The sequence below is a fragment of the Jaculus jaculus genome, chromosome 4 (genome assembly GCF_020740685.1).
Source record: "Jaculus jaculus isolate mJacJac1 chromosome 4, mJacJac1.mat.Y.cur, whole genome shotgun sequence".
NCBI lineage: Eukaryota > Metazoa > Chordata > Mammalia > Rodentia > Dipodidae > Jaculus > Jaculus jaculus.
Window position 1 is genome coordinate 153352049 of NC_059105.1, and position 13311 is coordinate 153365359.

General features: G+C 44.8%; 1 protein-coding gene across 1 annotated transcript in view; it reads right to left on the reverse strand.

Annotated features, from left to right (window-relative positions):
* Dcbld2 (discoidin, CUB and LCCL domain containing 2) overlaps window positions 1-13311 on the reverse strand; it is an 85512-nt gene that overhangs the window by 6650 nt on the left and 65551 nt on the right. Inside the window, exons 7-13 of the mRNA XM_045148236.1 lie at window positions 12402-12442; window positions 11632-11847; window positions 10853-10977; window positions 6590-6740; window positions 5203-5283; window positions 4980-5105; window positions 1767-1860 (exon numbers count right to left, since the gene is read on the reverse strand). Coding sequence (XP_045004171.1) covers window positions 1767-1860; window positions 4980-5105; window positions 5203-5283; window positions 6590-6740; window positions 10853-10977; window positions 11632-11847; window positions 12402-12442 — 834 coding nt within the window. The remainder of the gene's footprint in view (window positions 1-1766; window positions 1861-4979; window positions 5106-5202; window positions 5284-6589; window positions 6741-10852; window positions 10978-11631; window positions 11848-12401; window positions 12443-13311) is intronic.

The window sequence follows — 13311 nt, forward strand, 5'->3', positions numbered from 1 at the left end:
TGGCGTAACTTTTGGAGGGCATATCTAATTTACCTAAAATGAGTGCTTTTCTTGGGTGCCTGAATGCCCAAAAGTATAGACTGTGAAGCCTAGTCCAAAACTTCCTCTGCCGAGTACAAGCTGGGCGACCTGAGGCAGGTTATTTTGGCTGCTGGTCTCACTGTCACTATTGGTGCTCAGTTCACCCTGGGCTTCCCTGCAGCTCCTTCCTCCTCCTCCTCCTCCTCCTCCTCCTCCTCCTCCATTCCCCACTCACTGACTCAGCACCGTCTGGCCACCACTGCACCTGGGCCCATGTGCTTCTCGAGCCTCCGCCTGTGACAGACCTCTGACATCAGTGTCACTACCGGGTCCTCTGCATCGTACCCCCTCCTGGGCGGAAAGCTCTGGGTCCATCACGGAAATCCCTGGCACACGGCAGCAGCCAAAGATTCAAGTATTTGTTGACTGGGTGAACAAATGAAGCCATCCTCCCCACTCCACCGAGCCTGCCCTTCCTGCTCTGTTCCCTCCACTCGTGACGCCGGGCACTGACAACAGTACCTCTGCAAGCCGGTGATTAACCCCCCCCCCCCTTCTTAGCAGACAACTAATCTTACATCCTTCCAACACTGCTGGGAAGTCTACCCCACCAGCTCCCTTCTCTTCTGAAGAATCACTGTGCTGTCCGCCAGGCCAAGGTAGTTTCCTAATTCATTTGGCCGTCTCTTCCTGTCTGCGTTAATATAGCCAGTGCATCCTCACAAATCCTGCCGGTATTTTCTACCATCATCTGATAATATAATATAACCAGCTCGCTTAACACTCACTGACTTCTCAGTCTACAGAAGAAAATCTAAATATCTCTCCTAGAAAACCCTTCCCGATCCAGGCTCAGCCTGCTCTTATATGGATACCACAAGGACTCTGCAATCCCAGGCAAGGGGGTCTCACTATTTAGTGCCTGCAATGTGTATCTCTGCCTTCACTCAAACGAGTCCCTCAATGTGGTCCTTCTCTACTGCAAGGAATGAGATTTTGTGCCTCTCCCAGATTCAGACACTGGAACCCTCACTGTACAGGGAACCCTCACTCTACAAGGTGATGGTGCCAGGAAGTGGGGCACTGGTAAAGAATCAAGTCAGAGTGAAGTCATAAATGGGATTAACGCTGAGAAGCCAGGGATGGCTTGTTCACCCTGTTCCCTAGAAAGCATCGTGGGTTCTCGGTCGACCACGAATCTGCTGCGGCTTTCATCTTCCCCTTCCCAGCCTCCAGAACTGTGATAGGTAAATTCGGGTAGTCCACAAACCAGCTGGTTGATGGAATGTTCTTCTAGCAGCCCAAACAGATTCAGACGGACATTTCCCTTCCACCACTCCTTTAAGGCGGAATATGAGGGCTCCCCACGTTCTGAAGAGGGCTCAGGTAGCTCACAGCTCTCCCAGTGCTTTATAGACAACTCACCAACAGTGCTGTTTTTGCTTATTTTGGATAGAGGGATGTATTCTTTCAGCAAAATATTACAAACTATTTTGTTGACCTTAATATACAGATTCTGGTGTATAATTCAAGCCTTGATTCCATAAAGATATACAGAACCTACCTGTGAAACTAACTTACTAGTTTTTTTTTTTTTTTTTTTTTTTTTTGCAATAAAGGACAAGCATGTAATGTTTTAACGGTTACCTTCACTCACACAAGGAACCGCACCTGTAACTTACAGATTTCCTAACAGCACGCACACCCGTCCCGGGGCCCGTCCGGCGAGGGGGCTGAACACTGACCTGTTCCTCCAGTGCCAGGCGCACACGAACACGAGGATGAGGGTGGTGAGGACCATGACCAGCGCAGGGACGAGGACGGCCGCCAGCGCCACATCTGAAGCCACGGGAGAAACAGAAGAGCCCGACATTAGCACCAGAGAAACGCGGCGGGGTTGGGGGGGGGGGGGACTGAAAGATTCAGCCATTCTATCTCAGAACAAATCTTCCGTATCTTTTAGGAAACAAGGCCAGGCTTCTGTGGGCAGCCGCAGAAGTGGCTCAGAGATGTGATCAGTCACTGTGGTGGTTGGTCTACTCACACACCCCTGCACATGTATGAAATACGCATCCCTCTTTTTAAAAAAATATTTTATTTACTTACTTGACAGAGAAAGAGGGAGAGAAAGAAGAAGAGACAGAGAGAGAGAATGGGCGCTCCAGGGCCTCCAGCCCCTGCAAACAAACTCCAGACGCATGCGCTCCCTTGTGCATCTGGCTAATGTGGGTCCTGGGGAATGGAACTTGGGGTCCTTTGGCTTTGCACACAAACGCCTTAACTGCTAAGCCATCCCTTCAGCCCCTGACCCTGATATCTGTATCTCAGCCCACATGTACAGACTATAGGTCCAAAGCTGGCATGGTGGCTCACACCTTTAATAGCAGCATTCGGCAGAATGAAGGAGGACTACTGTGAGTTCCAGGCCTACTTGGGCTAGAGTGAGACCCTGCCTTGAAAGAAAGAAAGAAAGAAAAAGAAAGAAAGGAAGGAAGGAAGGAAGGAAGGAAGGAAGGAAGGAAGGAAGGAAGGAAGGAAGGAAGGAAGGGAGGGAGGGAGGGAAAAGAAGAGAAGAGAAAAGAAAAGAAAAGAAAGAGAGAGAGAGAGAGAGAGAGAGAGAGAGAGAGAGAGAAGAGAAAGGAAGAAAGGAAAGAGAAGAGAAAGAAAGGAAAGAGAAAGAGAGAAAGAGAAAGAAAGAAAAGAAAAGAAAGAAAAGGGAGGATGCAAACAAATAACAAAACAACGTAGGCCCAGATACACAAAATGGCTTGTCAAAGTTACTTGGGATCTTTCTTCATCCCTCAGTCCCCTCGCACCCGTGAGCATGAAGACCGCAGCAAAGGCTCTCCCTCCCTGTGGGCCTAGGCCAGAAGCCTCTCCTTCCCTCTGGAGCACAGCTGTATCTAGGAAAGGGCACCGCTGAGGACAGAGGAGAAAGCAGACAACAAGCGATGACGCAGGCATCTGAGAAGTGGGTGGATGGGCCGGGGCACAGGAGAACTGGATGGGCCCTTTGTCAGCGCAGTGAACAGAACAGAGGCTCCTCAAAAAGGGAGTTTCCCTTTTAAAAAGTTACTTCTTTATTTGTGAAATTGGAAGGGAAACTGACAGTGAATTAAAGTATGTTGGAGAAGTGTTAGAAAATGTGGGAGCGCTTAAAACAGCTCCAGCAGAGAACAAACAGAAGTGCTCCCGAGGGAAATTAGAAAGCTTGACAGCGCACATCTGATGCAGGGCAAGATGCTCCCCCGGAAGTCACTCTGTCTGGTTGGAGAAATGGATGAGGAGAAATGCGTAAATGAAAATCATGCGGTGGGCTAGAAAGCAGGACAGTGAATGTGCTTTTCCCTAACTTCTTTTGACACTGAAGAGAACAGTCGGGTTCTGGGTGGACAGGACGCCGCTAAACCACCAGAGGGATGAAGTTGTCGGCTTGGACTTGGAAACATGAGGTCTGGACACGACCCCACAGAAGAGGAGGCACGAGGTCTTCAACAGAGAAGGAACGACCTTCCTCCCTTACTCTGAAAGGAGAGCCTTCCAGACCCGTGTAGCCTGGCGAGGCGGGCACTGCAATGGGAACGCAGGATGAGCAGCGCTTCTCCCTCCATCAGGTGCTGCGCGAACCAAGCCTCTGCTGGCGGAAGACCCGGAGCCGGCCGAGAACCCCTGCTTCTCTCGGGCGTCTCCCACAGCAGGAGGAAAACAGTGACCTCAAGAAATGGACACACTGAAAACTGGAGAAACTTCAGCAAACTTTCAAAAAATAAGAATTCTTAAAGTTCTGCACTGTGCAAGATTCTCTGGATGAATTGCTTTGTTTCTCCATGCCTTCCTGAAAACCTGTCACCACACAGAGCAATTCTATGAAAATGATACTTTATTTTCTGTATTCAATTGAAATTTTTTCAATAATCAGTAAAATGAAGTTAACCACATTTTGTGCATTTAAAAAAATTATTTATTTTTATTTATTTATTTGAGAGCAACCCACGGGTGGGGGGGGGGGTAAAGAGAGAGAGAGAGGGAACGGGCGCACCAGGACTTCCAGCCACTGCAAACCCCAGATGCGTGTGCCCCCTTGTGCATCTGGCTAACGTGGGACCTGGGAAATCGAGCCTCAAACCGAGGTCCTTAGGCTTCACAAGCAAGTGCTTAACTGCTAAGCCATCTCTCCAGCCCCTGTTTTGTCCGTTTTAACACCTTATTTACCACTGATAACAAAATTTCAAAATCTGCAAGTACATTTTGCATGTCTGCATGTATAAATCAGACAAGCACACGATTCTAAACGTATTTTTTTTTTTTACTATCAGAGGTGTTAAGCGACACGTGTGTGAACTCAAAAGTCTTGTTTCTATCCAAAACTCCTTATTTTTTGTTTCCCCTCTCCTTCCCCACAACCAATTTTCCGCTTTAGCAAGTTAATACATAATGTGGGCAAAAAAGCTGATTTCCTGCTATAGTTTAAAGTAATTTTCAGAAATGATGTACTTCTAAGCTTGAGTTGCAATGTGCTGAGATGGGAAGGGTGGGGAACCCCGAGGAAGCCTCGAGAGCAGCTGCATTTGAACATTCCTACAAAGTACTGGGACTTGGGTGGGTGGGTGGGTGGGTGTGCTCTTGGAAGAGGGAAATTAATGTTTTGTTTTGTTTCTATCTGTGCTTAAAAAATACAAAGCCAGGCGCGGTGGTACACGCCTTTAATCCCAGCACTCGGGAGGCAGAGGTAGGAGGATCGCTGTGAGTTCGAGGCTACCCTGAGACTCCACAGAGAAATACACGTCAGCCTAGGCCAGAGTGAAACCCTCAAAAAACAAACAAACAAACATACATACATACATACGTATATATATAGTTACAGGGAAAGCAAGCAAGCTGGAATTGTCCCTGAACATTTTAGCTCAAAACCACACTGAACGTGGCCAGGTGGCAGGCACGGGCACAGCCTCACATACCTTGGGTGACGTCTGGGGTGACGGTGGTGTTCTTTATGTCAGGGGTGGCGGTGGTTTGTCCGGTCCGTGCAGGAAACTCACCCCTGCTTCGAGGTTGTAGTGGTTGACCTAACTTGGGGAAACGACCTTGAAAACAAAGTTTGAGAATCTCTTTATTCTCTTATTTGTAGGAAATTATACCCACCAATCTAGGGACTATCAAACCCTCTAAAAGCAAGCATACCTTTGGCTATTTTGGGAAGAGCTGTCGTGTTTTTGAGGTCATTGTTGTTCCGTGGAGGTGGAGTGAGCTTTGGAGGACGGCCTTGGAAAACAGTTTGGATAAATTTGTAATTTCCCTTTTAAAAATCAGCTTTAAGAAGCAAATAACTATAAATGTCGTTGACATTTCCTAAACTGTTTAACCCTACAGAGGAATATTCGGTCTCAGAACGCATTGGAATGATCTGCATTCACGATACAAACGAACTAGAACGGCTCAGTTTTAAGTAGTGGAATCATTTAAGAGTACTCTCAGAAGGAGTTGGGGAGCAGGGTAGCGTCGAATTCCTCAGATGTGTAAGCGTCTCCACAGCCTGACATCCTCCTCCCCCAGCTCATTTAGGAGGTGGTTATGGAGCCAGCTGTGTTAGGCGTGATGGTAGTCTGCGGGGATATGACAGCACATGACGCTAAAATATGATAAAATACTGAGATATGGTATTTGTTTTTAATGAAGTCAAAGGTATGTACGGCTACTGTTCTAATCTTCAAGGCTTACAGTACAGCACATGAAACTTGATTAAAAATTATTTTTTTCTATTTTTTTTTTATTATTGACAACTTCCATAATTATAGGCAATAAAGCCATGATATCCCCCCCTCATCTTCCCCTTTACAACTCCACTCTCCATCGTGATTAAAAATTATTGCAACCATGGGCTGGAGAGATGGCTTAGCAGTTAAGCGCTTGCCTGTGAAGCCTAAGGACCCCGGTTCGAGGCTCGGTTCCCCAGGTCCCACGTTAGCCAGATGCACAAGGGGGCGCACGCGTCTGGAGTTCGTTTGCAGAGGCTGGAGGCCCTGGCGCGCCCATTCTCTCTCTCTACCTCTATCTGTCTTTCTCCCTGTGTCTGTCACTCTCAAATAAATAAATAAATAATGAACAAAAAAAATATTTAAAAAAAATTATTGCAGCCAGATGGGAACACATCCTTGGCATACTACCTCAGGAGAATGATACTACTTTTTCTACTTGTAATTTTGGAAATCATTATTAGATGTAACTTTTTAATAATTACTTAAAGAATTCCTTCTAAAGATATTAAAAGATTCACATTGGGATAAATTGCTTTCTCCTAGGATAGCCAAACTAGCTTCAGTAACCAATTCCTAGTAGAGGGGATTTTGAATGTTTCCAACACTGAGAAACGACATGAAACTAAACTGACACGTGCCTGACACCCCGATCTGCTCACTGCCACATGGTAATGACAGGCCGGGACCACAAAATGTCACATGGCATCCCACAAGCATGTACAATTACTACGTGCCAGCCAAAAACTAGAAGACAAACTTAAAAGTTAACCATCCAGTGGAAGCAGACTATCTCCAGCACTCTGCGTCTCTACCTTTGGGAGTAAACTGACACCCAAGCAGCTCCATCTTCAGGGCAATCTTCTGCTGCCACTGGGTGGGATTCACTCTGATGAAGCGCGCAATGATGGGTGGCAGGAAGTTGTTACGCACATCCTGGTGGTAATCTCTGTTTCCTTGAAATACCTTTTAAAGACAACAAGACATTGGCATTTTACATCAAGAGAGGTCACAGCTAAACTGCTTTGCTTCAGCCGTTCTGCTTTTTGCTCGGTGCCTTTCTTGTCTGTGAAGTATGACAGCCAAGAATTCCACAGAAAATAAACTGCAATCTAGAAAACCCATCAAGACACTGCCCACTTTTCATTGAAAGTTTATATAAGGAAAACACTGACTATGAGATGACTATGAAAATGATTTTAGGAGGATTTAAACATTCAGCAGGAGAGCTAACCTAGTGACTGGGGAAAGGAGTTTCATATGCAGTAGGATAAGTTATTTTGTATTAATAAACTATCAACCTTCTGGAATTAAGTTAAAGTATATTGACTCAATTTTTAGAGTGCAAACAAACTGATACTACAAAGCACTCAAGGAAATATTTGGCCTGTGTATTTTTAGACTCGTTCTCTCAAATGGGCTGAACGAACACAAGTAGCAAATGCTTAACAGATCACTGCCTCCACCTACTGGACAAACTGGTCCCCACATCATAATCCCAAGTTTCATTACTTGTTGCTTACGTGACCCAGAAATAACTTTGAAACACTGTAGCACCCTTAAAAGTAAACAGCTACAAATGTACTATGTAAATAATCTTCAGGCAGAAATAAAATTTTAAGTAACAGTTCCTTCAACTATTTCAAGCAAATAATGTATCTTCTGCTCAATCAGCTCTTAGGGAGTATTTCATTTAACTAACTCATGTTCTTCAAGGCAGGGCACAGGACTTGGTGACCCAGAGAATCTAAGTGAACAGCTATAGGGAGGTGACTCGACTCAGTATCTTTGGATGTAAGCACTGGGCTCCAGTAAGCTAGAAAGTGCCCAGCTTGTTCCCTTGTGCCAAATCAATTGGATACTTTGTTGTTGTTGTTGTTTTGAGGTAGGGTTTCACTCTAGTCCAGGATGACCTGAAATTTACTCTGTAATCTCAGGGTATCCTTGAACTCACAGCAATCCTCCTACCTCTGCTTCCCCAGTGCTGGGATTAAAGGCGTGTGCCACCACGCCCAGCTGAATTGGGTATTTTCTAGAAATCATTAATAATAGGGTACCCACCTAAAGCCAAAGTGTAAGACTTTTTATCAGCAAAAGTAAGAACAAAATCATATCCAAATGTAGCTATTCTTGGCCAATTCACATATAATTAAATTATAAACTTGAAGATATGCTAATCTCCACAGGTGTCAGTAGCTAATGAATCCCTAGGTCACAAGACATGAAGAGATGCCACAGAGCCTAGTGGGCTCAGTAAGCTGAGGAGACAGCCCAGAGGCCATGAGGGCAACACATGCCTAGAATTTATAGAGGTTAGCAAAGAAGGGCATTGGAGAAGGGCAGCAGGGTAAGGGAAAGGAGAGGGACCGTAAATTCAAGAATAAGAGATTAAAGATACAGACTGACCTCTAGGATTCGTGAGGAGTTTCCCCTTAAGTCTTAAGCTGTATGACAAGAAACTTGTGGCAAGAAAAGAAAAGAACCAGTAAGACCCAGTGGAGCAATTCTCACAGCCACACAGGCTTGGGAACACTCACATTCCCAATGCACACAATGCAGAAATTTCGTAATTCTTTGGACATTGTCTCAGTGGTGAAAGACAAATCAGAGCTAAAAGGCTGTTCTGGTTCTGCCCATCAAACTTTGAAAGCAAGACTTGAAAAGAATAAATTGTTTTCTAACAGCTTAACTGTTAGAAACTTCCAACACAAATGGCTTGATAATAAAAATATCTGTAATAATAATGATATTCTGCATCAACAATGGCATAAAAGTTGGTACTATTAGCCATTGTTGCCAAGCTAGTAAATTGTGAGCCATAGTATCTACTATAAGGAAACCTAGATAAGAGGTACATGATAAAGTTAGTAGATATGAACATTAAAAGAGTTATTATATGTTCTGTATTTTATGGACCTGTGAATGAAAGGCATGAAAGAAAAATTTATAACCCTACACTGGAAATTCAGCAGTGAAAAATACATTGTTGAAGGCAAAAAACATTCTGACAGACTTAATAGATAAAACAGTAGAAGAATATACTATAGTACCTGAAAACAGAACAATGTAAAATTTCAAAACTACATCACAGAGAGAAAGAACAGCATCAGTGACCTGTGAGATCGCCCCAAGGGCTACCGTGTCCACGATATCAGAAGTGGAATGAGACACAAATCCAAAAGGTTCAAAAATCCTAAGCAAAAGAAACATGAAGAAAACTCCAAACTTACATTATAATCATATTGCTTAAAGCAAATAATAGAACAAATGTTAAATACAGCCACAGAAAGAGGCATTACACATTGAAGAAGGAAGGTAAGACTGATGAAAGAGTTCTAATCAAAACCAATACAAGCCAGGAAACAAAAGACCAGTAATTTAAAGTACGGAACAGCACAGTAATTGAAGGTATTGAATGAAAGAGGTCGACCTAGAATGCTATAGCTAGTGAGATTATCTTTCAAAAATGAAGGAGAAGTGATGTCTTCAGAAATAGTCAATGATCTTGGAACTTTTTATAAGAATAGATGATTAGTGTAAGTTTAACAAATTTAACCTGTACTACACAATTACAATTAACACTGTGTACGTAAGTATGGATTGCTAGGGTAGAAGACGGAGTGCTTTACTAAAGATGAAGGGAGGTGCCACCAGCAAGCAGGAAGAAGAAAGAAGGCCATGACAGCAACTGAGTCAGAACCATGGAAAAGGTAATGCAGAGCCTCTGGACTCTTGAGAAAGTGATGAGGAAATATTACCCAATCATATATATGATAGAAAATCAAAAATACTATATAACTGGGCTGGAGAGATGGCTTAGCAGTTAAGGCGTTTGCCTGCAAAGCCAAAGGACACATGTTTGATTCCCCAGGACCGACGTTAGCCAGATGCACAAGTGGGGCGCACGGGGAGTTCGTTTGCAGCGTCTGGAGGCCCTGGCGCGCCCATTCTCTTTGTGTCTGTCCCTCTTCTCTCTATCTCTGCTTGCAAATAAACAAATAGGATAAAATAAATGGCATGTAATTGAGACCAAACCCATTGGAAAACGTCGGTAGAAAAACATGCCCACAGTTCCAAGCGCATACGGCAGGCATCTGCCTTCCTCAGGGGCTGGGTTCGTCACTCAAGGATCTTACAGCTGTCACAGGCCAAGAGCAGGACCCGGAGAGAGCGCCTGGGTAAACCCTCTTCCCTACTCTCCAAGTGCGCCATCTCCCCGGGCTGATTCAAGCATCTATGCCACCTTTCACCAAGCCAAAGACGCCCTAACTCTCATTAGACGTCGCAGAAATTCTGCAGGTAGGAGATACAGATGCCCTCTGCCAAGACAAACACTGGTGACAGCATCTTCTCCTAACCTGACCTTCCGCGTTAGCTGACAGGCCCACGTCCTGACTGGGCTCTCCTCCACCAATGGTGATCACGTACCCTTCCCATGTCTAACTATAAGGTTATTCTAAGATTTCCTCTAAGACTTAAGAAACAAAAATCACGAGATAATTTTTTTTTTTTTAATTTTGTTGTTGTTTATTGGAGAGCGACAGACAGAGAGAAAGGGGCGGGGGGAGAGAGAGAGAGAGAGAATGGGCATGCCAGGGCTTCCAGCCGCTGCAAACGAACTCCAGACGCATGCGCCCCCTTGTGCATCTGGCTAACGAGGGTCCTGGGGAATCGAGCCTTGAACCGGGGTCCTTAGGCTTCACAGGCAAGCGCTTAACCGCTAAGCCATCTCTCCAGCCCACGAGATAATCTTAAAATGACCTAAAGAACATGTAACACACTTCTTCTGCCTTTGGTGTTCATGCTGTCGTCTTTCCCCTCTTGCCTAGAGTAGTGATCTGGCCAGGCTCCCCGTCACGAGCTGGACTTATAGGAGATCTTTTTAAGATAGGAAATATGCAAATTACTACTTGGGATTTATTAGTGAGGTAGCCAGATAATTTATTTTAAAACTCAGGTATAAATTGAAATACCATACAAACCACAAAGACCTGGAATCAGTCAGTTTCTCAGCCTGGTTAGAAAGACTAGTAACTACCACTCCCTAAGATCACCAGAAGAGGGCAGTGTACATTTACCTTGTCCTGCTCCACCCCAGGCTCCCGGTACACAGACCACTTCTGCCCATCATTGCTGTACAGAATTCGGTAGGCAGACACGTAGTAATTGTGCTCCACCATGGTGGATCCAGTAGTTATGATACCTGGGAAGGAAGAGTTGCTTTCTTTAGTGGACAGGGTCTGCCTCCCGAAGTTTGCTCAGTACTAAAGCAGACATTTCTGCCTTTGGCTCATTCACCTAAGAGCAAGTTTTTATTATGCTAGTTGACTTTGTTCCCTTGGAGAGATGAGAAAGTTATGTGGGCGTACAAGGAAAGCACCCATTCTGCTTTGGCAGTTTGTGTCCATGTCATTACAAAGTATATTTCACCCACTGTGAAAGGATGACTTCCTGGGAATGAACAAATTAAACATGATCGGTATTATTTCCAGCACCAAGGCAAAATCAATCTAACACAATTATTTAAATCATGCTTAATCAATTATTCTGACCACTGTTAAAGTACATTTATACTTAGCACATGTGAAATGTCACTTACTTACATCTCCAGATTACTTTATTGAAAGTCCACCTTAAAAGAACCATTATCAAAATGAAATAGAAAAGCTACTGAGCATTCCGTCCTGTCTCCTGTTCACTGCCTCACTTTGTAAAATTCTCAGTGGCAATATTAATGCCAGAAACGAGAACGAAACTATACGATACGTGTTGTCGGTGGCCTGATTTCCTATGAAAATCTGGAAGCCAAAGGTTTCCAGATGCAGTCAGGATGGCCGATGGTGGGGAAAGCCCTCACCTGTTATCTTCTTCTCCTTACTCAGATCGATCTGTAACCACTGATGCTCATCAGTGACGAAGGCGGCCCAGGGGGGCCCCGGCTTCCTCAGCCTGGCCTTCCCGGGCTTCCAGCTGTTCTCCTGCCCCGTGTGGTCAGTCCACTCCAGCACAGACGACGCTGTTATCTGAGGGTCAGCAATCACACCAGATTCCATCCCCAGTGTTCCATAGCAGCCTGAAACAAATTTGGTCCCCAGATAACAATCCAACTCTGTAAGTGTGCAATTACTGCTTTCCACCGTAGAACAGGGCAAGGGCATCTCTGGCTTTTGCGTCTGGGCGCCGTTAGAACCCTCAAGCAGACAGTCATCCCTTGGTTTCTGGGGAACTTACAGAAAACTGCCTCCTCCCAGTGGATGCCAAAATCTGCAACTGCTCCCATCCTTGACCCTACCGTACGTGAGCACTGGGCCACTCTCACACAGTGGGCGGCTAGCTCCGGGTATCACAGCAGGGGTGCCCGGCAAATAAAAAGCAGCATTATAAAGTGCTTTCTGGTGAATCAACTGATGACTTCCGTAGACAAAGTCAAGTTATCCTCTCAAAGGAACCCCAATCCTATTCTCTGCAAAACTGGGAACCTCTTTTACTCCTGGTGTTGCTATTACCAGCAAATATTAAAAAAAAAAAAAACAAAACCGGAAGTCAGGACAGTACAGTACATGCTTGTCAGTGAGAAAAAAAATTAGTTATTATGCAAATGATGACATAAGTCCATCACAGACTTACCACTTGTCTTAAATGTAAAAAGACTTGTAGATAAGTGTCCCCTGAAAAGACAGAAAGGTTTTATGTTGATACATTGACACACAGCTTCCTCATATTTATCGCAGTGACACTTTAAATGTCCCCCATTGTTAAAAGGGATGGGAAGATTCCACGGCTGAAAATTAGACAACCAATATTATTCTTAGAAAAAGAAAGCGTCATTTCTAAACAAAACAACTTTTGAAATAACCACCAACTCCTTTCTCTCTTGGTCTACTACTCAGTTTCCCATGATGGTGAAAATGTAATAATGTATTATAACCCTTAATACACACTTACTTTCTTTTTCCTGAAATAAGATGCCACATAAAACTTGTTTGATTTTGGTGAAATGACATGAAAACGTGTACCTCAGAGAGAAGGAATCAAGTTTCCTGGTTAAAAAGTGTTGGCTAATGGGGAGAATGGATTTCTTTTGGAGGAAGTCAACTTGTCTGCGAGTGAGTTTCAGGACCGGGGTGCAGCGTCACTTGGACTTCAGGGGCACGGGCAGGATGGCAAGCTGATGGTATGGAGGGCCTCACTAATGAGGAGCTTGCCCTGCCACACGGTGTGAGACCTGGAGGAAAAGTGTGCAGTGTACACTCCTGCCCTCTACACCACGTCCAAATATATTCTAAAGCGATGGCGACTGTATCGTGTATGTGTGTGTGTGTGTGTGTGTGTGTGCGTGTGTGCGTGTGTGCGTGCGCACGTGTGCACAGGAGCATGGAAGTCAGAGGACAACTCTGGGTGTCCTCCCTGGTCTGCTACCTTGTTGAGGAAGGTCCTCTCATTTATCACCACTGAATTCCCCAAGCTAGCTGGCCCATGAGCTTCCGCAGGATTCTGCCTTGCTCCTCGCTGTAGGCATGCTGCGATTACAGTCACC